Here is a 21867-nt window from a genome sequence, read left to right as displayed (position 1 = left end):
CCTGTTGGACAGTACGGCATTTTGAACCTTTCAGAGGCGAATTCCATGTATTGCTATATGCTTATATGCTTAAATTATTATAACTATGCGTATATACAAACAGTATATGCTGATGATTAATGTTATGATTATTATGATGATGATGATGACGATGATGATATTTAGAATAATAAACGAAGTCTGAAGAGAAAAAAAGTCCAGTAACCAAATAGTATGAATTATGATCAGTTTATTTTTTGATATTGGAATTAGCAACTCACAGAATACTTCAAGGCATCATACAAAGATACAGAGACAATCAACACAAAATATTATAACAGTCTTAACTTAACACAAAACGCACTGAAATTCATTTTATGTTGAGCATGTTCAGTATGTAAGCTGCTGTCTGCAGAGGAGTGGAAAATGGTGACTCTCTTCATTTCAATGTTAAGAGTTTATTTGTATTTAGCAAAAACAGAAAGAAACACTGTTGGATTATCAAAGTACTTTCTGTCAAGCTGTGAGACAACATCAGACAAATGCTAAAATTATCAGCCAGGTATAAGAAATCCAGTATGTGGAACTAAAACCAGATTTAACCGCACACACCACTGATATAACTCACTCGATCATGGCAAAGGTCATACTCAAACGTTTGAATTAAGACAAATAATATGCTAATGATCTAATCTTGTGTTTAGTAAAACATCAAATAAATGTTAAACTAGTCAATGATCAATTAGTAAATAAACTCATTTGCAGCTTTCAATTGTATTACTTGCAATTCCAAATAATCCATGTTTCCACTGTGCAGAACCAAATTCAGAGGATTATTACAACATCATAGAGTCACGATGATTCACAATGTCATGCCTCAAATTGATTAGAAAATATCTGATGTTGTGTTTACATATAACATGTTAGTTAGTCTCAGTACTGATGTATCACGGCTCATTGCTCTTCATCCTGTTGACGCCCTCAGGAGGCGTCTCCTGGCCACATGTGCCTGCTCAGCTCCAACTGTTTGCTGAGGTCCATCGGTGGTCCTGTGGTGGGAAATTACAACAGATGACAAGTGGAATCTCCACATTATTGTTTCATCATAATACAGCAAATACCCACTGTGTAGAGTTTCATGCAAGAAAAGCAATTAGAGACTTCAGACTAGACTTGTATCTGATTGAACATTAGTCAACAAATGCGGCATTGAGACTTGCAGTGAAGTTAGAGTACAAAATATCAGCCTGGCTCCCTGTTGTGTTTATTAAAAATAGATAATTGACAGCAACTGTACACATTAATAACAGATAAGTGAGATCTGATGGCAGTTGTGCAATCACACATTACAGCTTGAAGAGCCTGTGTGTTGTTTGCATATGTTATCTGATGATTTATAATTGAATGGTCTCCTAAACCTTAACTGTATCAATGTGTTTCTTTACTTCCTGATATGAAGAGTATTTAGACCGAGATGTAGACATATATACTGGAACATATGATTTAGCACCTATGAAGTCCGATCTAAAACCCTTTGCTAATTGATTTATATATAACTTTACTTGTTCTTGCAAAATTAAATTACTTGCATTACTTTATATAAACAAATATATGCAAAGTGGAAATGCGTTTCATGTGTGTTGGTGATGTAAGCAGTGTGAGTTAATATTATGGAGGTTTCCTGGTTGATATGCAAAGCTGACACAAAACCTCCATGGGAAACAATTGCGATGAAGAATGTCAAACGTTATTCAGAGATAAATACTTTTTATTTGGGTGCTCGCCACAAATGAGTCTTAGACAGATGATGACAGTTCATACTGCACCAACAGTTTCACAGTGCTTCAGTAGCTGGAAACCTCCATGAGCAGTGAGATAAACACAAGTTAAGAGCAATGAGAAAGGATTCATCCTCTCGGGACCATGAACCTCTGGACCAATGTTTGAGAGCCGTGCTGCACGCGTGATGAAAAATGATATTTGGTTAGATGGAGGCTTTTTACATTGCACCAGCAGGAAATGAGGAAAAAAAAGTACAAATGCAAACTGAATGAATGAATGGAGGATGGGCGCGCAAACAGAGGGCAGCAGGACAATGATACAGTTTCACCAGAACTTATGAACAGTTTCAAAAAGTAATCTTACACTCGTCCTGTATTTTCTCACACCGCTGTGACTTAAATGGGTTCGAACTCATAGGATAGGAAGTTATTGGAGGAACAAGTAAGTCGATTGTGGAGGAAACCATTCGAGGCTGCTGGCCTATTTCAAGCGATATTTTGAGGATTAAACACTACAGCCACTAGGGGGCACTGGCTGCAACATAAATACATCTCCAAAACTGCAGATATTGATCAATAATGTAAATATAGAAGGTGAGATTAATGGAGATCTGCATTTTACGGCTTGTAAATGAAGCCTGCCTCTTATCGTTTTCATTGTCTTCACCATACCGCCCCCCCAGTTTGTATGCCTAGTAAGTGTCCACTAGTAAATTCACTATTCTAAGTCATAAAAAGTGACATCATTCATCAGGAGTCCCAGCTGTGTGTTTGTAATGATGTGGTCTGTGTTTTGTGTATCGCAGCAGATCAGCTCATTAACGCATTATGAGATGTTCATACTGAGGCGTTGCCATGGCAGCGTGTTTGGCCTCAGCTCTTGCCTCCTGTCGCGGAGGCAGAGCTGCACGCCGTCGCCTTCCTCAGATCGATTTTCATGAATTGGCTCTCGGCTCGTGACGCTAACGTCGTCACCGTGGAGACGCCCAGAACCGCCTTGCTGCCTGTTTTCATACCTTTTGACAGAGGGATCCGCGTGGCAGCAGCCCAAACCGACTGCATATCTGAACTTGGCTAGAGGAAAAATCAAAAAGACAAAATGAGACATAAGTAGACAGCAGATTTTAATTTTATGAAGTAAATGTATCATCCCTGGAATGATAAAGTTACTCTGCTCCAAGCAAAAGTGTTGAATTTGCCATTTTATTTAACTAAAAGTGTTTTATTGTTTGAATGCCAGAGAGAAGAAAGTAAAAGAAGGAAGAAATTGGGATTGTACAATGAAAGAAATCAGGAAAATGGAAGAAAAATGGAAGGAAAAAGACCAGTAAGACAGAAATGTCATTGAATAAAAAAAGACAACACCAGTATTAACACCTCTAAACTGTATTGTGGCTATTCATTCTCACCACTGACTGTGTTGGCCTGGAGGCTGCTGAGCTGATGGGTGTGATCATGATGCTGCTTGTCATTTTGCTGGGAGTGGTCCTCCCAACCGAGACGCTGGGTTGCCGTGGGGACCGGAGCACCGTTCCCGTTGGACTCTCTTTACCGTCTGAGCTAAAAGCAAGAGGCCTGACTGTCAGGAGAGGACTGCTGCAGCTCTCTGAGGGCCTCTTTAACGTTGCACCCAGATGGATGTGGATCTTGTTGTCGTCGGTTGTGACGATGTTTGCGTTGGAGTTGTATTTCCGGACGTGTGTTTGCTTCTCCGGGGTCATCCTGAACACGGCCCGCCCCCCTGGCATTTCCTGGAGCTCCGGCGATGCACAGGCTTCGGCCACAGGAGTGGTGCTGACGGTAATGATGGACACGGGAGACAGAGGCCCTTCGCGGGTATAGCCCTGGTTCTTCTCAGGAGTCTTGGCCCTGGAGATGGTGGTTATGGTGACGGGAGATTTGGCTCGATCCAAACCTCCTCCCATCAGCTCTGAGCTTTTGGTCTTTGAAGCCACGGTGGTGGGCTTAGGGACAATGGTGATCCGAGGTTTCTGAAGGCCCAGTGTTGGGATGATGGTGGTGGTGGAGAAGAAGTCCTCAGCACCGGGGCTTGTGATCTCCAATGTGGCAGTGCTGTTTTCATGATCAGGGGTTACACGTATGTGCAGTGGTTGGCCTGGTTTTTGGGACATGGTCAACTCGGGTGGTTTCAACAAGGACGGCCTATTCATCTTCTCAGGAGTGCTGTGAGTGACAGTAATGGCCTCCTTCTTCTTCATCCAGGGCATCCAAGGCTTTCTCGGCCCCAGTTCTGTTGCAGCTGGAGGGTAGCGCTCCAACACTGATGGCTTCTTAAAACCGCATTGTCTCAGGTTGCTCATTAGATGGTTCTCCTCCTGGACCGATTTCCTGATAAATCCAGCTGCCGTGTCTTCCTCGGCAGCATCACTCCGTACCAGATCCGTCTGCACCGCCGTGGAGGTGACCGGAACGTCAACCATCCTCCTGCCATTCATACTCGGCCTCAAAGCGCGACTGTAGCACTTGGTGGTCTCCAGTTCCTTGGTGAGTTTGGCTATTTCCATTCTCATGCAGCTCTTTTTCACTTCCTGTTCCAGGAACCTCCGCTGGAGAACAGAATAATCTACCTGCAACTGTGAGAGCTGGTCCTCTTTGTACATCAGATCATGAATTTTCTCTTTCAGGGCTTGGACGTCTGATTGCAGCTCTCGGGCTTTAGCCTCCTCGATCTTGCAGCGAATCCTCAGCTGGGCCTCTGGTCGCACTTCGCCTCTTTCTATGGCTTTGTTTCTGGCAATCTGACCTTTCATTTCCTCCACCAGCTTAGAGAGGGTGTTTGCTTTGTCCTGTTCTGTCCTGAACTTTTTCTCCAGCAGGTCATACTCGTCCTCTGTCTTCATTAAATCCCCCTCTACCACTTCGAGTTGTTGAAGGCGACTTTTAAGCCTATCGATTTCCAGCGTGAACTCTTGTACTCTGTTGTCTTCCTCTGCAATTCTGATGTTGTTGGATTGTTTCCTCTCCATCTCCTCCACTAGTCCGTCCATTCTGAATTTCATTCCATCTAGTTTAGAATTTAGATCCTGACACTTTTCCTCCTTGCCCATAAGCTGAGCCTTCAGTTCGTCTTTCTCTTCAGTGAGCGTTGTCACTTTGACCTCCATTTCCGATTTGAGCTTGAAGAGTTGTTTGCTCTCCTCAATCAACTTTTCTGTCACTTCCATCACTTTGCACTGTTCGGCCTTGAACATCTTACTCATGTCGTCGCTTTTTTGTTCCTCCTGCTTCAGCCTCTCTGCCAGGTTTTTCCTTTCATCCACCAGCATTACTGTGAAAGACTTGAGCTTCATCATGTCGTCTTTGAGGAGAAGCTCTGCCTTTTCAAATTTGGACTCGGAAGATTCTAGATCTTTCATACGGCTTTTGACCGTCTCCAGCTCGCCAGCCAGGTCCTTCACGACACGTTTCTCTTTTTCCAGGTTTACATGAAGCTGAGAACATTCCGTCTTGCTCCTGTTAAAAGCTCCCTCCAGCTTCTCCAGTTCCACCATCCTCTTCTGCAGTTTGTCCACCTCCAGCCTCAGCTCCTTGCTCTGGTTCTCCTCCTCCTGCAGCCTCTTCCTCAGCTCCCTACATTGATGTTCTGTTTTTGTTATCTCTTCATCCTTGCCCTCCATCTCCAGCACTTTCTTTCGCAGATTCTCCAACTCTGTCATGACAGCTGAATTGCCACATTCCCCTTTGCTGATCTTCTCCCTCAACTCCTGCAGATCCTCTTCCGACTTCTGCAGCAATTTGTTGCTTTCCTCCAATTCCTCGATCTTTTGTGTCAGACCAGCCGATTTCAGTCTGAGCTGTCGGCTTTGGGACTCTTGATTTGCCAGCTTGGTGGTCATCTCCTCGTGCTCCTGGAAGAACCTGCTGGCACTGTTCTCCAGCTCGACCTCCAGCTTCAGAACTTTCTGGTTGTCCTCGTCGGCAGCTTCGGTGACAGCCACCAGTCGCTGCTCCTTCTCCTGCAGCTTGTGAGCGAGATCCTGCAGCTTCTGGCTCTGTTGGTCGATCTGCTCCACGTGCTGCTGCCGCTCGTCCATCAGCATCAGGGCAAAGGACTTGAGCTTAACCAGTTCTGTTTGGATCTTCTCTAGCTTCCTGCTGTGGTCTTTGTCCTTCCGTGCCTGGTAGGCCTTCTCCTGCTCCAACAGACTTTTTAGCCTGAGAAACACAGAGAGAGAGAGAATGGTAGTAGAGTTATCAAACGCTAAAGTGAACAAAAGCATTACTTCCACCAAGCAGGTTATGTTAAAGGTCCAACAAGAGGTTGTGCTGAACTGGCAGCCTGAGTTAAACCTGCCGAGGAACCACACTACTGGTAGATGTTTAACTAAACTCTGTGGGAGTCTGTGTGTGTGTGTGTGTGTGTGTGTGTGTGTGTGTGTGTGTGTGTGTGTGTGTGTGTGTGTGTGTGTGTGAGTGTGTGAGTGTGTGTGTGTTAGTGTGTGTGTGTGTACAATCTGCACCAAGTCGCCTTTCAAACTTAATGATTGATTGATTGAAAAGTAGCGAGCTTAGCTACTCTGAAGAATTCATTCAATTTCCAGCACAATGTACTTGCAACTTAACACACTTTTGCCAAAGGGATCCAGTGGTGAAACCCCGAGGGGCCAAATCAGGTGAGGAGTGCTGAACAAATCATGCTTAACATCCAGTCAGTAATCACTTATTGTTAGTGTAGTTTGCCCATCACACAGAACTTTTGAATTTGTAGAATCACTAGACAAAAATGAAAACATAACAATCAACGCGAATCCACAGAAATCAATTTACCCTCTTCAGTTGACATGCCACAGCCCTCTACAGCTTTACTTCCATTATGGTACTAACACACAATATTACAAATCTTGGGTCACTTCCTTATGGACCGGGATTCAGAATCATCAAAATAAGACACCTGAATGCATCAGCAGCTCTCAGCACTGTACAGCAGGTAATCTACACCAAAACACATAGTCATCATACTCAGCATGAGTGAAAAATGTCCCACAGCACTTAAACCCAAAAGTCCACTCAACTCACCGGCATGTGAGGACACAGCAGGGCAGGTTTGTCCATATCTAGGAGCCGAGCTGCTGCTGAGGCTTTCACAGGCTCAGCCCTCACATTCCACACAATGTCATCAATGCACAAAGGAAGGTGAGTGTGGTGTGAAAACAGCCACCAGTGATGTCATCTTCCTCACCATGTATGGTGCAGAAAGTTGGGACGCTGATGCGGAGGAGTTCCGGGCATTTGGCAAACTCTTCCTCTGCTTCTGTCTCTCACAACGCAAGAGGGGGGATTGAAATAGAGAATCTAAAGGTTCTCCAGTTTTTTTCACTGGGCAAATATTCTCTGACAGCGATTTCCAGCACATCTAGCCTCTGATGTTCTGTTCTTGGCTCTGTCTGATAACACACTCCTGCTGGCTGCACACTCCCTGCACACTGTTATGATGACGACGTGACATCATTCATCAGAGAGATCACACAGGGAGATTAGATGATCTGTTTGCATGCATTTTCAAACAGGGCATGTATCAACAAAATGAAGCATGAGTGCTCACAGTTCATGCAGGTCATCAGCAGTGCCTTCACTCCAGAGGAGCTCGAGAACCTTGCTTCATTTCACACTTTCATGGAATTAAGATCCAAGAGTAGTTCATTAAAGAGCTTTTGGATCTTAAATTTAGAACCGAATTAAGAACATATTTTAACCAGAAGCGTCTACATGGTTCCTTTAGCCAATTCCTTATTATAGATTAATGGCCACACCATATTTCTACATGCACAAAGAGGAACCTTTTAAATGAATGATAAAATAAAATAATATGAAATACAAAAATACCACTTCTTTCCTTCTCTCCGTGATGACAAACTATGTGATGTCTTGGATGGAACAAGACTAGTGATTTTGTTTTTTTATCAGAGCCATCAGCTTCCTGCTGCGGGTCTTATCTGATGTCTGCTGAATGTGGGTTTGCAAAATGTCGACTGATAAGTTCTGAGCCTGGCATTCAAAGACGTAACAAAAGCTGTGATATTTTTCGTAAAATTAAATAACATTAGAAAAATGTACATTTGTGAGTTCAGTGATTTTCGTTTACAAGTTGAGAGTTGGACAAGATGGACAAGATGGACCAACTAGGCCAACGTGATGTGGACATGTAAGTGATTGTGGCTTAGAGCTGTTGTAGCTGAAGTTGTAGACGTTGTAGCTGAAGTTGTAGACGTCAACATTGTCACAAACATGGAAAATACCTGAACTGTAACCCATCTGACATTATTTTATATGTTATAAGACCAGTAAAGGCTCAATCGATTAATAATTTTTGCCTTTTTCCATTAGTCTGGATATCTTTTTTGCTGTGGCGACCCCTGAAGGGAGCAGCCAAAAGGAAAAGAAGAAGAAGAAGAAGAAGAAGAAGAAGAAGAAGAAGAAGAAGAAGAAGAAGTATAAAGAGCACTGTGGAGGACTTCAGCAGGCTTGTCTGGACTTGCTGTATCATGGTCTGAGTGTAAGTTGTCTGGATTCCATCTAGCAAAATTTCTCCATCAGTACAGTATCACAGACAGTACTTAACCCCAGGTTCTCTCTCAGTGTGCACAGCAGTACCACAAGGAAATGTGTTTAATGTTGACAACCTTAGAATAAATGTTTAACCATATTTTTGTCCCCTGCTGAGAAAAGAGTCCTCACATGTGACAATCTGAACATATTTTATTAGAAAGTACATGGTAGACACACACAGACACACACACATGCACATACACACCTCACCTCTCCCTCTCCTGCTCCAGCAGGTTTGTGAAGTCGTCGCTCTTGTCCATGAAGTCGGCGTGTTTGTGTTTCTCGTTGTCCAGCTCCATGACGGTGCGACGGTGACATTTCTCTGCCAGCAGCAGCTGTTCCAGCATCCGTCTGTACGTCTCCTTCTGCTTGTCCTCCAGACGGTCCAACTGAGGGGAGACATCACAGGTTGAACCACAACTCACACACCAGGACCAGGTGGAATACCATCAGAAGAATTGTGATTTGAAATGATTTAGTTTGCTCAATTTTGCTGCTTTTTTGATCAAGTATAAAACAAAATTTGAAAGACTTTGGACAACTTCAACTTTAATCAGCTGGAGAAAATGTTAAATGTAGAAAAGTAGAGATAACATCATATTATCCCAGCTGTGCTCTGTGGTACCTCTGCCATGGGCCTCTCGTAGACGTCGTCTGTGGTTTCAGTGCTGTTGGTCAGCAGGCCGTCTCTCTGCAGGGCCTGCAGAGGTTTGCCTGGAGCAGCTGAGCCATAGTGAGCCTCCAGAGTCTCTGGTCTGGTTCTCTCTGACCTCAGCATGCTGATGATGTCCTCTCTGGCCTGAAGAGAGACGGAAGGATTTAATATGAGAGAAAGGATGGAAAACCTTTCTTTCTTTCTTTCTTTCTTTCTTTCTTTCTTTCTTTCTGAGTGGTAAGAATAGAATCCTGCACAAATCACTTTGGCCGCTAGGAGGCGATATAACACAAAAAGCCCGACAAAATGAATGAAAGTTTGATGATCAACCAAAAACAGGGGGCTGTCTGTTCAAATGACATCAAGTGCCCACAGCTTGTCCACAGCTGCCTGACACAAGAAAACGGTCCCCACCAAATCTCACTCTCCACTGGGGAGGGATTTCTTATTTTGTCCAGCACCAACATGTGCGTATGATTTTGAAGTCACAAAACGTGAATTTCTGAATATGATCTGCCTTTTTCGGCACCTGCCATCACCCTGCTGGAGTGGATTGAGGTCCTCGAGCCCATCAGTAAAAAACACTCAGGATGGTTTGGTGGACGTGTCTCTGTCTCTGCACATCTAGATGCACAGAGCAATGGGGACGTCAGAGAACTCAGCAACACTCCTGTTGATCCTGATGTCCCCTGAGTGCGCTTTGTTGGTTTATTCTGTGTGTGCGCTTGTGCCCCTGTTACCACTACACTGCCTATCAAACTTAACCTTTCTCTGTGTGTGTGTCTGTGTGTTTTCTAGGGACACCTCTCTACACCCCACCTGACTGCTTCAGCGATCTTGCTTTCCCATCAGTGTGGCAACTACACATGGTCCTGTTTTAGATGCTGCATGGATAGATTCCTTTTGTGATCACTTATGACTGCCACATAGAAATCAGCAACAGCTTGTTCATATGTAAGACATTTGTACTCACACACGATATTTCATCATGGTGTCTCATGATACACACATTACATTTAAAGTAACTGTGCCTTTGAAGTGTTACACAAGCAGCCTTTTGTCATCAGATCGTTTTGAGACATTTGCCTTTTTCCCTATTTGTCTCCAGTTAGATGCAACATTAACTGAAGTTGATGAAGAACATTCCGACAGTACGTACTGTCCTGAATCAAAAATGATCAAAAATGATCTGCGCACAATCTCTCACAAAGAGTCCTGCCTCATGCCTCAGGATCAGTGTGTTTCTGACACTTATATGCATTGCAAAAGTTTCAAAATATATCCAAAATGAAAATAAGACACTGTTGGGTGTTAGGGTGTGTTTGGGTTTAGTTTTGGCAATGATTCTTGGTACCTGAACTTCTCCTTCCATGATTCCCAGCAGGTGGAGCAGATCCTCCTTGGACAGATCTGATCTCTGAGCCGCTTTCTTCGCCACCTTCCCCTCCTTCATCTTCCTCTTGGTGAGCTCAGGGGTGTTCTCCTCTTCCTGTTTGATGAAGTCTTTAGCGGGCTGAATGTGTCCGTCATCTGGACCCTCCATGGTGCAGGTCCTGGATCTCATGTTTTACCTGGCAGAGAGGACAACATGAAGGAACAAAGGGAACATTTTAGGTGGAATTCTGTCACTTTGAAATGAATTGACAACAAAAAACAACAAATCTGAAAAGGCTTAAAATGAGACTATGGTCTGTGAAGATTAATGCAGGAATTGATTTCACGTTGTCAGCATTGCAATATAGGACAGTTATCATTTTTTCCCTTTTTTTAGAACCTAAGGCCCATATGTATCTATGAAAATGCTGATTCAGAGGGATGTTGGGTTGAGACCCCTCTATTTGTCTTTTTTTGGATCTGAAAGAGGCCAAAGTTCCCTGAAGATGGAGGTGTGGATGAAAGCAGTCCATGACTCAGACACAGAGAATCCTGGCAGCAATGTGGTAGCAACCACGTTGCTGCTGCTTGTTATTAATAGTTGTTTCATGACAGACGCCAACGTCAGACGGCACAGAGCGATCTCTTCACATTGAAGGAGAGAAGGACAACACAAGCCAGACATCTTTTGCACTTCAGCTTTGTACGTCCAATTTAATGATGTAAAATTGTTAACCTATGGCTCAAATGAACATGTGTTGTGTGTGTGAAGACATAGACACTTGTTCAAATAACAAACGTCCTCTCTGTGTTTAATGGTTCCTCCCACCAGGCTCTTTTATGTTCTGAATTAACCGAGAAGTTACAAAATATTTACAGCCGCTCTGTCTTTCTTAAGAACACATCACCAATGTTGAGTTGAATTAAAATGAAAAGAATGTCCAAATATTTCGTGCATAATTTCATTGTGAGGAGAATCTGGGATCCTCCACCAACAATGCTGACATACTGTAGCTGAAGAACTCCATTTACAATCACATAACCAAGTTTTTACTTCAGATTAAGTTTATATTAATGCCAATTTCATCGCATTATGGTGTTGACACGACAATTGAAATAGCATAATGGAGTATAATGGAAGTCCTGCACTTAAACATACTGTATACAACCTGTTGAAGACCCCATAGGGTTCCATGGTGAAAATAGTGTGAATGTCTTTTCAAGCCAAACCATTGAGTAGGTGTTGAAATATTTCCCTCTGGAACATTCAAAATAAACACAGCTATGCCTCTAAATTCCACATTAAAAATAACAAGCCTTGTGTAAATATACAGAACATCATCGTCCATGTGAATTTGTGATCTGGACCCTGGAGCAGCAGGCTCAGCTGTTTGTTTGGTGAAAATCTTAAGGGGTATTTTTAGGGTATCCCCACTTGTGACCAGTGAATTTCAATGTGAAGAAACTCCAGAGCGATCATTTCATCAGCCATCAGCAATCCCAGCGTGCCTCAGCCTCAATTTGACATCACAGCTGTGGCTCCCAGGCTCCGCCAACCATTTGTTGTAAATAAACCATCACTGTCAATTATGAGAGGAGCTCCAAACACACACACCCACCCCATCACATGCGGTTACACAGGGTCAGTCACTGTGTCTAAACAACACAACAGCTGCTAACCAAATACACACTGCTCCTATTTCTTCACATTGGTTGGTGTGGCGATATTATCTGACATTGCCCGAGGTAAACACAACTCATGCTGGTTTCTCGCTGACATTTTGACAATCATTTCCTGTTCTTTAATGTGTTCTTACACAAGAACCATAGGTCATAAGTCTCAAAACTTGAGGTTGAGACTGAGAACATGTAAACAGATTTATAGGTCACGAACCTTCTGTTAGTCCCATACCACCATAACACCTGTGAACACACCTGGTTAGACACACCCAACAAACCCTACGTGTGCCGCACAGTCTGTGGGTACAGCTGGATTAGGCCTGACACAGCTGGCCAATCAGAACAGAGCAATGGACTTACGTTTGTTTGCCTTTGATGGAGTTTAGGTGTCCATTTCATAGCTTACACGCTCTAAACTTAAGTGTTTCTTTTATTTACGTTTTGCATATTCTTAAATCAATGCATTTCCACTCACGTGTTCCTGCTCAGTGAAAAATGTACATACATATACATTATATTTGTGAGTGATGCTGGTGAGACATGTCACCCAAAGTTGAAAATCTCCCTCTTTCTCTCTCTCCCTCTCTCTCCCTCTCTGCAGTCCCTGTCTCAGTTCATTGCACACCGATGACCCAGTTTTAACACTCAATTTTACATTAAACCAGGCTGCATTTATGGCTTCTATTTTGGTAGCGGCCTCTTCACGGCCCTGCTGCTCACTCGTCCATGGAGCCTTAAGACCTCCATGTAAGGTGGCGGGCGACGATGCCAGGATGGTGGAGTCAGAAGGCCCGGGGGTCACGTGCAAAGATGAGACAAATATAATCCTGTTTCTCTTATAATCCTGAGTCCTCCATGGCATGTTCTTCCTTTTTTTACCGTTTCTCATTTCCATCTTTCCTTCCTTCCATCTGTGCTCTTCTTCAACACTGGTTTACATTTACATTTACACTATTTTCCCTCTCAAGCATTACACTTAAGTTCAACAATTTGACTTTAAGCAGCAATTTAAGAGGTTTTTATACAGGTTAAAGGTGAGATAACTATCTGTTGACATTCTCACAAGTCTTCTTTCACACTCGGCCTTTTGTCTCGATATAGAAACTGCCAACTGTAATAACGTCGCCGCAGCACGTGTCCTCCTTACGATCCTTCTATTTACGATATCAACACGACGTGCTAAAGATGGTAACACGAGCCTGCTGTGACATTCAAGTACCGACTGTAAGCGTCACTATTTCAAGCACGAGTGCTGATAGTGATATTGCTGAAACATTTCAGATGCTACATCGCAGCCTGCAGCACTGAGAGGCGTCCATTTATGCAGAGAAGTTAAAGAAAACCCAAGTTGATGCAGTAGCGACAGATGTTTTGTTGAATTATGTTGTTGCTGAGGTCAAACTCCATCCAGGAGTACTCGGCATTCTTCTGAAACAAGCCCCAGTGATGCACATCCTGATTTAGAAGAGCTGTGGTCCTGTTATATAATGCATATTTTAATATTAATAACCCATAAGTCAAAATGTAATGGAGGACTTGTAAAGTTTCTTGATGCAGTGAGAAGAGTTGAGTTCTCACAGAGGCTTGTTCGTGTTTCCTGTCAAAAATCTGCATCTTCTTTTAGCATTTTAGAAGTAATTGTAAATAAAAACACAATTCTTAAGTCATATTTTTGTTTACGATGCAATTTAGTGAATGGAGGAATGAATGAAATAAATGAACGGTAGCTGAATTTGCATTTTTAAAGAAAAACTGAACGTGACATTAAACCTGAACCAATTTGTAACTAACTACCTTTGAACATGAAATAGTTAACAGGAGAATGAGAGTTGAAAGTGTTTCAAAAGCCCTGAAAGTGTTTTTTCTGGCCATTTTAATAAGATGCACAGTATTTTGTTGTTATTTCCACTATTTTAAACGCTGAAGAAGTCTAACATAGGTTTTCAATAATGTCATTTTGTAATAATATATAAAGAATAACGTGACCAAATGTGTTTGTCCCCATGGAGAAAAAAAGCAGCTTTTCCCTGTTGTGGTTGAGGCAATGACCTGTTAAATTTCATCACTAAGGAACTGAGTTATAACTGTAGCAGCATTGGGCTTTGGTGGAGGTATGCTCTCTATTTAGTGTCCCTAATATATCTACACAAATGCAGTGTGGTGTAAGCAGACTGCGGGTCTGTGTTATGGTCTGTTTGTGATATAAAACGGATTGATTGATTGATTGATTGATTGACAGGTCTCTCAGAAGATGGACTTGCAACATAATACTAGTCACGTTCTCGCTGCCCGAAAAGCAGTTAAAGTAGTTGTGAAATGTGGAAGCGCCCCCGTAAGAACTGCGACTTCTTCTTTTGTGACCAAGATCTTATCTTCCAGCTCAACCCATCATTGACACATAAGGAACAGAGCTGGCATTCACCTGCAGATCTCGCAGTGCTCACTTTGTTTCTTTTTGACTTTGGACTCTTCAGTTTTTTTGAAAGGTAATAACCCTACTTCACTTTCACTCGAAGTTGAATACATATATGTGATCTGTTTGCTTCTGTTTACAGGATGAAGTTGGTCATGGCCTTTCTCGTGTTGACGCTGGTGGTCCTCATGGCCGACCCAGGGGAGTGTTTCTTTAAACGCCTTAGAGCCATGTGGAAAGGCGCCAGGAAAGCCAGCAAAGGTATTAAAGAATATTAAATAAAAAAAGGAAAGCCATGGATCCAAGATGTATTTTTCATGAGTTGTCATGTAAAGGAATGAACACATCCAAAAGTTTCACCTCTGACTGTTTATGTTCTTATATTGAAGTAGAAGGTTTGTTTTTATTAGCTCCACTATTTTCACATGTGTTATTTTGTTTTCTTTGTCTATTTAGAGTATAAGTACAACAAGTACGTGGCCAGGAGGAATCGCAAGTAAGACTCTTTCCTTATCATTGTAAAGCAAGTGGAAAGCAGCTTTAAATCTAGAAGAAAAAAAAATAGATGAACATAGAGGATTTCTGAATTTCAGTTCTCTTCTCCAAACAGATATGGAGACAATGCTCATTCTGGAGGGAACAACCAGCAAGGAGCTGATTCCGAAAAACCTGCTGATGCTAAAGCTGAGGGTGATGGTGATGCTGGTGCTGCTGGCTCATATCAGTTTAAGCGCTGAGTGTGTGAGCGGTCATACAAAAGGGGGCAGCTCTTAATAGGCAGAGGTATAAACTGCCCTTAAAAAAAAATATACTTTTTGCTTTGCGGTGTGGGAAACGAAATGACCTGCCTGGCATTCCTGTAATGTCCAGTTGGCATGGTAACGTGGCGGATTGTTTTTTTTTTGTAGACGTGACAAATGTTATAGCTTGATCTTGCATATTGCCCCCGATGAATAAACTTGCAATCAAAAATATTATTGTGTTTTCTTTGGGATTTATTTGTTCATTCCTGGTCTTTTTTGTTCCTTGTTGTACTATTTTTCTACACATCTAAGGATTACTGCCACTCACACACATACATAAGTTAATATATGACTCATTCTACCTTCACGTCGGTAAATCTTGGTAAAGACTTGCACGTCAGAGTGAACAAGTGAAAATGGTGTGAATTCAGTGTGTGAGAAAGGTCAATTCAAAGTCATCCACAGACATTTCAAACATTTCATTCTGGTGCTGGATCTGGACTTTGCGTGTGTTTGTTTCCTAGTATAATTCATGCAATCCATACAAGAAAGCAACTCGTACTTTGATCTGATTGTCATGTCCTCTGATGAGTGCCTCTTTGGCTCTCACTTCAAGAAATGTTAATTAAAAGTCTCAGTCTCAGCCCCAGAGCATTCAGCATCTAAAAACCCCTCATCATCATCATTAGCTGAGGCTCTCTCCTGAGGAAGCACGTGTGACTGACTCCAGTGAATAACAGTGACGGGCTTGACCTCTTAAAACTCATCTCAAGTCCTCTCCTTCCCTTGTATAGTCACATTCCTGCTTCTAAGACGGATAAATCATACTTTACACGAAAAACAAAAAGTCTTAAAGAACATCTGCATAAGGACGGTCTGTTTGGAAGGCTGCCAGGGAGCCATGACATCATCCTGTGTTAGATATTGGACTTACCTTACATTTTAAGCAGTTGTACACCACATAATACATAATATATAGTATCAATGACCGTTATCAATCAACCTGGAGCTGTTTTGTTGTACAGTGCAGCTTTTTAGATGACAAATTAAAACCACATTCAACATAAAATGAAACTGCTAAAAGCTGTAACAGATCACAGTGACTTTGCTCTCTGAGTGTGTGTGTGTGTGTGTGTGTGTGTGTGTGTGTGTGTGTGTGTGTGTGTGCGGGCGTGTGTGTGACTGTTCTTCCTCTACTTCTACTTCAGCTTCAGAGTGTAACAGTGTGTCGCAGTGTTTTCCAGTGGCAGGCCAAGGCCGACTGATAACGCAGGCACCATGAGATCATTCTGCTAATTCAGCTCAGTCATCTGTGGGGGGGTGCAGGGGGTAGGCCTGCGGGGGGGCGTTCAACAACGTCCACCCTCTATTTGGTTTCATAACAGTAACCGCTGTTCCCATGACAACAAAACAGGGAGGAGGGACAGGACCCGTGTTTCTGTTATGGAGCTGCAGATAACGTTGTGACGTCAGAGGGGTTGGAATCGAGGGAGCTATGTCACTCAGATTTCCATCTTCTTGTTTTCACGCTTGTGCATGCCACTCTACTGAGCTCACTGAATGAAAATGAGGCGCTTCAGGTAGCCACTGTCTCTTTAAATCGACCTCTTGAAAAGAAGCTGACAACGATCATGAAACCGCAATTCCCCACCTGTCCAGCAGCTGTCACCCCTCACTTTCCCTCCTTTACACCTAATTGACATGAATTGAACCGCAATTTGAGAACCACTGACTCACGCCATGCATGCATTCTTTAGGCAATAACCTCATGTTTTGACACACTGACAATGTTGTACCCACTATAATACAAGAGGAGGGGGGAAATGAAAAGTACAACTTATGTCCTTCAAAACTCTTACAAGTTATGTTGACTCAGCACTTTGTAACAGCATCAGGCTAAACACTAAAGCTTTACAATCCGTCACCACAGCCTGAACTAACTAACTGACAAATGCACAAACAAGGCTTTAGCTCCCAAGATGAAGGTCAACAATATGCAGCAATGGACGCAAATGAGGTTGAGAGTTTTGAGAAGTTCTAGGTTTTTGAAGATCTGCAATCAATTAATTCTATCTAGGGTGGGAATAGAAGCATTTCAGCGAGAGCATGTGCGGCGATGATCAACCACTGCTACGTCATTGATACGTGCAGAGAAGAGTGTGATAGTCTAAAAAATAAAAAAGCAAGAAAAATTTCTCAACTCTTCCATCTTCACATCAGATTAATACCCACATATAAATGTGATCCAAACCACATCTGGGATACATGTGGTTCCATGTGTGTTTTACAGTTTACACAGCACATCTGAATACCAAATTTGGGGTATTTTCATTGCTGATGGAGAGAGTGTTATGAGGACAAAATTGACTTTTGATACCTGAGTTAATTGTACTCCTAATACTTGACTTATTTTGCTTGTATCGCTGGTTTGGGTCCTTTTGTTTACAAATCTCTAACACACAGATCAATGCAGGAGCTTTGCCTGTATCAGAACATTATCAGAGCAGTATTAAGTACTTTTAAGGAATTCTTCCAGATTCTTCCAGATTTTTCTCCCATGACTCAAATATAATGAACAATTGCTGGTCCGACCACCAAACACATGACATACATCAGATTTTTGGGTGTTAAAATGGCTCGTAAAGATGTAAAATGACATAAAATTAACAGTGACCCTCCCTCTCCTCCTCCTCCTCCTCCTCCTCCTCTTCCCTCCATCCTCTCCTTCTCCCTGCATTCTCTCACTCTGTGCTCACAGTTTATGAGGGAAGTGACTTCATGCTCGGGCCATTTGAAAGGCATGTGAGACTTGGCTGCCGCTCAGCTGCATCTTGGAAGTGATGTCATCTTTCTGGACTGGTGGCTGACGATTAGAGGTCTTACACAAACCGCTGAGAGGATAAACCTGACGCTTCTCAGCCCGCTGGTGACCGCATTGCATGTTATCTCAAAAAGGTTACTGTAACCCCATTTCTACTGAAAAATGTAATAAACAAACTTGTTTAAAGCACAATAGGCGAGACTTTTCCCCGTGTTTATGTAGATTTGTGTCATTTGAGCACTCGTTCGTCTGTATCTGCAGCTTGTCTGTGTCCTCACAAAGTCACACACACTGGATTAAAAATAACAGATAAGGAAGACATTGGAAAATCTCTATTAATGGAGGAGGAGGTCCCTGAGAGATCTGAGCGGGGCAAAGCATGCTGGGTACAATAACACATAGTTCAAGCCATGTGTACTGTCATATGTGAATTGAGGGGCTTCTATTTCAGATTCAAAGAGGGTTACGTTTCTGATATACTGCTTCCTGTGTTGTGGAAGAGCAGACTCATAACTCACTGATTCATTGTGTCTCTCCCTCTCTCTCTCTCTCACAAACACACACACACACACACACACACACAATTCCAATGACACAATATCATGGGGAGGAATCTAATAATCTGTCTTTAGTCATGTGCTCATCCAACTGATTACAGTTACGGCAAAGTATTTTTTCCATTATTATACGGTTGGATTTAGTTATGAATCATAATAAATAAATATATGAATAAAAGATTAGAAGATAAGATTCCTTTATCAATTTGCTATTCTATGCATTCACTGAATTGTCTCTTGATTGTCAAAATTAAAGATAAATTACCCAAAAGTAATAACTTCAAATCACCTTTTTAGTCTCGCCAAATTGTGAAATACCTGAATTTACAATTATTAATAATAGTAATTTAATAAACTCAGTGAAAAGCAGTGACATTCTATTTCTATTTGACTGAAGTAACTTCAATTACACTTCCATCCATCAATTTTCAATATCTTTTATCAAAATTGTCATTTATTCATTCACTTGTTTGTTTTCAGGAAAATTTGACAATAGGTTCTTGTATATTACTATTAGAATTAGTTTTAGTATTTTTCTATTGAAAGCTTGGAGTTATTTAAACCATTTATATGCATACAAATATGAAAGTCAGATTTGGAGTGATGATCACGACAATGAGGACGTCGATGATGATGATGATGATGAAGAAGACCTTACCTGGTCTCAGCTGTCTGTCCCCACTCCCTTGAATGTTTCAGTCCCAAAGTGGCTCCAATCAGATTATTTCACTCATGGCTCAGCATGTTTTCTCTCACTTGCGTCCCTCATCTCCTTAGCTTTAATGATCCTCTTCAGTTCTACATCCACAAACAGGAACCCGGCAGAGTGAAGCCTCGTCCAAGCTCGGTGAACGCCTTTCAAGTTTTCCTGAGTGGATTGGTTAGAATAGAGGAGAGGGAGAGACAGGTTCTTCCACCTTCTCCCCTTCTTAATGGGATGTTGAGCTTCTTCTGTGTTTGTCTGTGGCCTGAAGTGTGAGACTGCTCTAAATTTAACCTCTGCTCTCAGTCTGTCTCAGCAGCTGAACACACTGACTGAGGCTTTTCCAAAACCCCAACAGCTGAACTATCAGCCAGCCAGCTTGACCCCTCCTCCTGGTCACAGCCGGGGGGCGCGGTTTGGCCCGCGAACTGGAAGTAAGCAGGGTCATAGACTGATAGTAGGCGTGCATAACGTGGAATACAAAACAAGAAGAGGCCATGGTGTCAATTACAAGTAAATATAATTTATACCCAAATTCTATTAATTGTAAATGTTTTCAATTGTTTTTTCTAATTTAAAGATTTCCTACAATGTATTTATTCTATGCATCCAGAAGTACTGTTTCATTTAAGCCAAATCTGCTTAGAAAATGTGTGATTCTTTCAAAAATTCAGTGTAGGAACGTTTGAATTCTATTAAAATACTTCAGTAAAAGAAGACATTTTTGAGGGATTTCAATTCAGGATACTGGGATTAGAAGATCTGACCCTTATCAGCTGAGTTGGCAACTACATTAGGTCATATATATCTCATGGACTGGCTGTCTTGCAATTAAAACAAATATCAACAGTGTGAGAGGAACAATCTGTACGTAAGATACTTTGAAGTGCTATACTAATTAAGAGGATCAAAGATTATTAAGCCCTGTGTTTGTTTTGGTTTCCTCCAGGTGCTCTGGTTTCCTCCCATCGAACACATGCCGCTTGGGTGAATTGGAAACTCTACAATTGCTCTTAGTTGTGGATGAGAGTGTGACTGTGTTGTTGTCCGTCTCTGTGTATTTCCCCTACGAGCAGCTATGGAGAATTAATAAATGAATGGAAGATTATGAAGTATGAATCACTTTCGCTAGATCTTAACAGAATTGAGGCAATTATTAAGGAATTTCTCATTTTCTGTGGGATTTGAACTCACAACGTTGTGACCCACGATGACAAAACTGTAGCTGTAGCTGAGCCATATCGACTCGTGATATGTGTGATGTCTTTTATACCCTGAATCAGCAGAACAAATTGATTTTCCCTATTATGAAGATGAATAGAAAAGTCTCATACCAGATGTTTTCATTGCATTTCAATGGATTCACCCGGATTAGCAGATTCACTAAAGGCAAAGAAAAAAAAGATACCATGCCCAAAAATTACTCAGTTCTATCATACCCGCTAATTTTATGGGAATACGTGAACAGAAAACCTATTTTTTTCTATACATAAAAGTGCATTCCCAATAACATCACATCAGGGGTTTTAAAAAAAGATCTACACCATAAAACAAAAAAAACAAAACAAGAAGTGGTAAATGTGGAAATGGTAACATAAACATTTGATTGCTATGAGCTGAAATGCAGAATAAAAAAATTGATATTACATTTTCACAAAATCGTTGTTATCTCTATTCAGTAACTCTTTGAGTGCAGCCAGACACAATAGTGATATTAATGATGTGAGCTGAGCTGAACCCATATCGGTGATGGTGGTTATTAATATTATTTATGTAAGAAATAGCGCCATCTAGCTGAAATATTGCCTCTTTGTAGTTACAATGCAGGGTGCTTTCAGTGCTGAAAGCTTCATTCTTCTGATAAAATAAACAATTAATAAATATTTGCACGTTGTACTGTCATTGCACACATTTGTAGTAAATGTTTGTAATGACTTAAATAACTGTATGGTATTTTTAAACTGTAATACAATATCCCTAAAAGGATATTTATTATATTGCCTAAATACTGGCATTATTCCTTAATTTAATTTCCATCGTGCATTTTGATTTACGCAACATATATGTCATTTTGATATTCTGTTAATGTCATTGCAGTGATTGAAATTTTGGAAGTAAATACTTTGAAAGTAATAATTATTTTTGCTCTTTAAGAAAAATAGAAAATGATCCAGTATTGGCTTCCAGGTTGGTGCGCGGTGCTCGTATCAAAATCCCCAAAATAAAAATTAAAAAAAGAATTTCCGGTGATATCCTTCAAAATAACCAAAATCCAGCGCGGTCAATTTTAGTACATATGCAAATTAGAAGAACGATTTGGTATCACAGTGAAAAGTGGATGTGATGTGTCATCGAGACTCAGCAAGTCACATATAGTTCCTTATGTTTCAGATCTAATCAATCGGCCCTCATGTTTGCTTTTACTTTGATTTACTACTACTACAAATTATCATCATCATAAAAATAATAATAATTGCTGTTATCACTATTATTACAGAGCGGTTTCAAGCATGATTCACAAGAACAAACAAACAAGTAAATAAATACATGCACAAAAGCATAAAACTTCAACATGAGATGAAAGAGAAATGTTT

General features: G+C 41.5%; 1 protein-coding gene across 5 annotated transcripts; it reads right to left on the bottom strand.

Annotated features, from left to right (window-relative positions):
- Positions 1-212: 212 nt before the first annotated feature.
- On the bottom strand, positions 213-19598 carry LOC143004121 (filamin-A-interacting protein 1-like). 5 transcript variants are annotated; one of them, XM_076155009.1, is made up of 7 exons: positions 19229-19598; positions 10337-10553; positions 8953-9126; positions 8538-8716; positions 3170-5936; positions 2777-2834; positions 213-1028 (listed from the first exon to the last, which is right to left on the bottom strand). In XM_076155009.1, exons 2-7 carry the CDS (start codon positions 10544-10546, stop codon positions 961-963), a joined length of 3456 nt encoding a protein of 1151 aa, XP_076011124.1. In that variant the 5' UTR covers positions 10547-10553; positions 19229-19598; the 3' UTR covers positions 213-960. The 5 variants fall into 5 exon arrangements, with proteins under 5 accessions (XP_076011124.1, XP_076011123.1, XP_076011125.1 ...); XM_076155008.1 differs by having other exon boundaries at positions 213-2834; XM_076155010.1 differs by lacking the exons at positions 10337-10553; positions 19229-19598 and having other exon boundaries at positions 213-2834; positions 8533-8716; positions 8953-9040.
- Positions 19599-21867: the final 2269 nt, after the last annotated feature.

The sequence above is a fragment of the Genypterus blacodes genome, unplaced genomic scaffold (genome assembly GCF_046128005.1).
Source record: "Genypterus blacodes isolate CSIRO-AG114 ecotype Tasmania unplaced genomic scaffold, CSIRO-AGI_Gbla_v1 ptg000064l_1, whole genome shotgun sequence".
NCBI lineage: Eukaryota > Metazoa > Chordata > Actinopteri > Ophidiiformes > Ophidiidae > Genypterus > Genypterus blacodes.
Note: the sequence above shows the minus strand (reverse complement) of the source record. Positions and strands in the feature narration are given on the sequence as shown.

Excerpts from the sequence above, each read along its gene's own strand:
- LOC143004121 (XM_076155008.1), bottom strand. The coding sequence starts at position 10,546 with ATGAGATCCAGGACCTGCACCATGGAGGGTCCAGATGACGGACACATT. Across the intron at positions 9,127-10,336 it reads TCATGGAAGGAGAAGTTCAG|GCCAGAGAGGACATCATCAG; the intron begins GTACCAAGAATC and ends GTCTCTCTTCAG. Across the intron at positions 8,717-8,952 it reads ACGAGAGGCCCATGGCAGAG|TTGGACCGTCTGGAGGACAA; the intron begins GTACCACAGAGC and ends GTCTCCCCTCAG.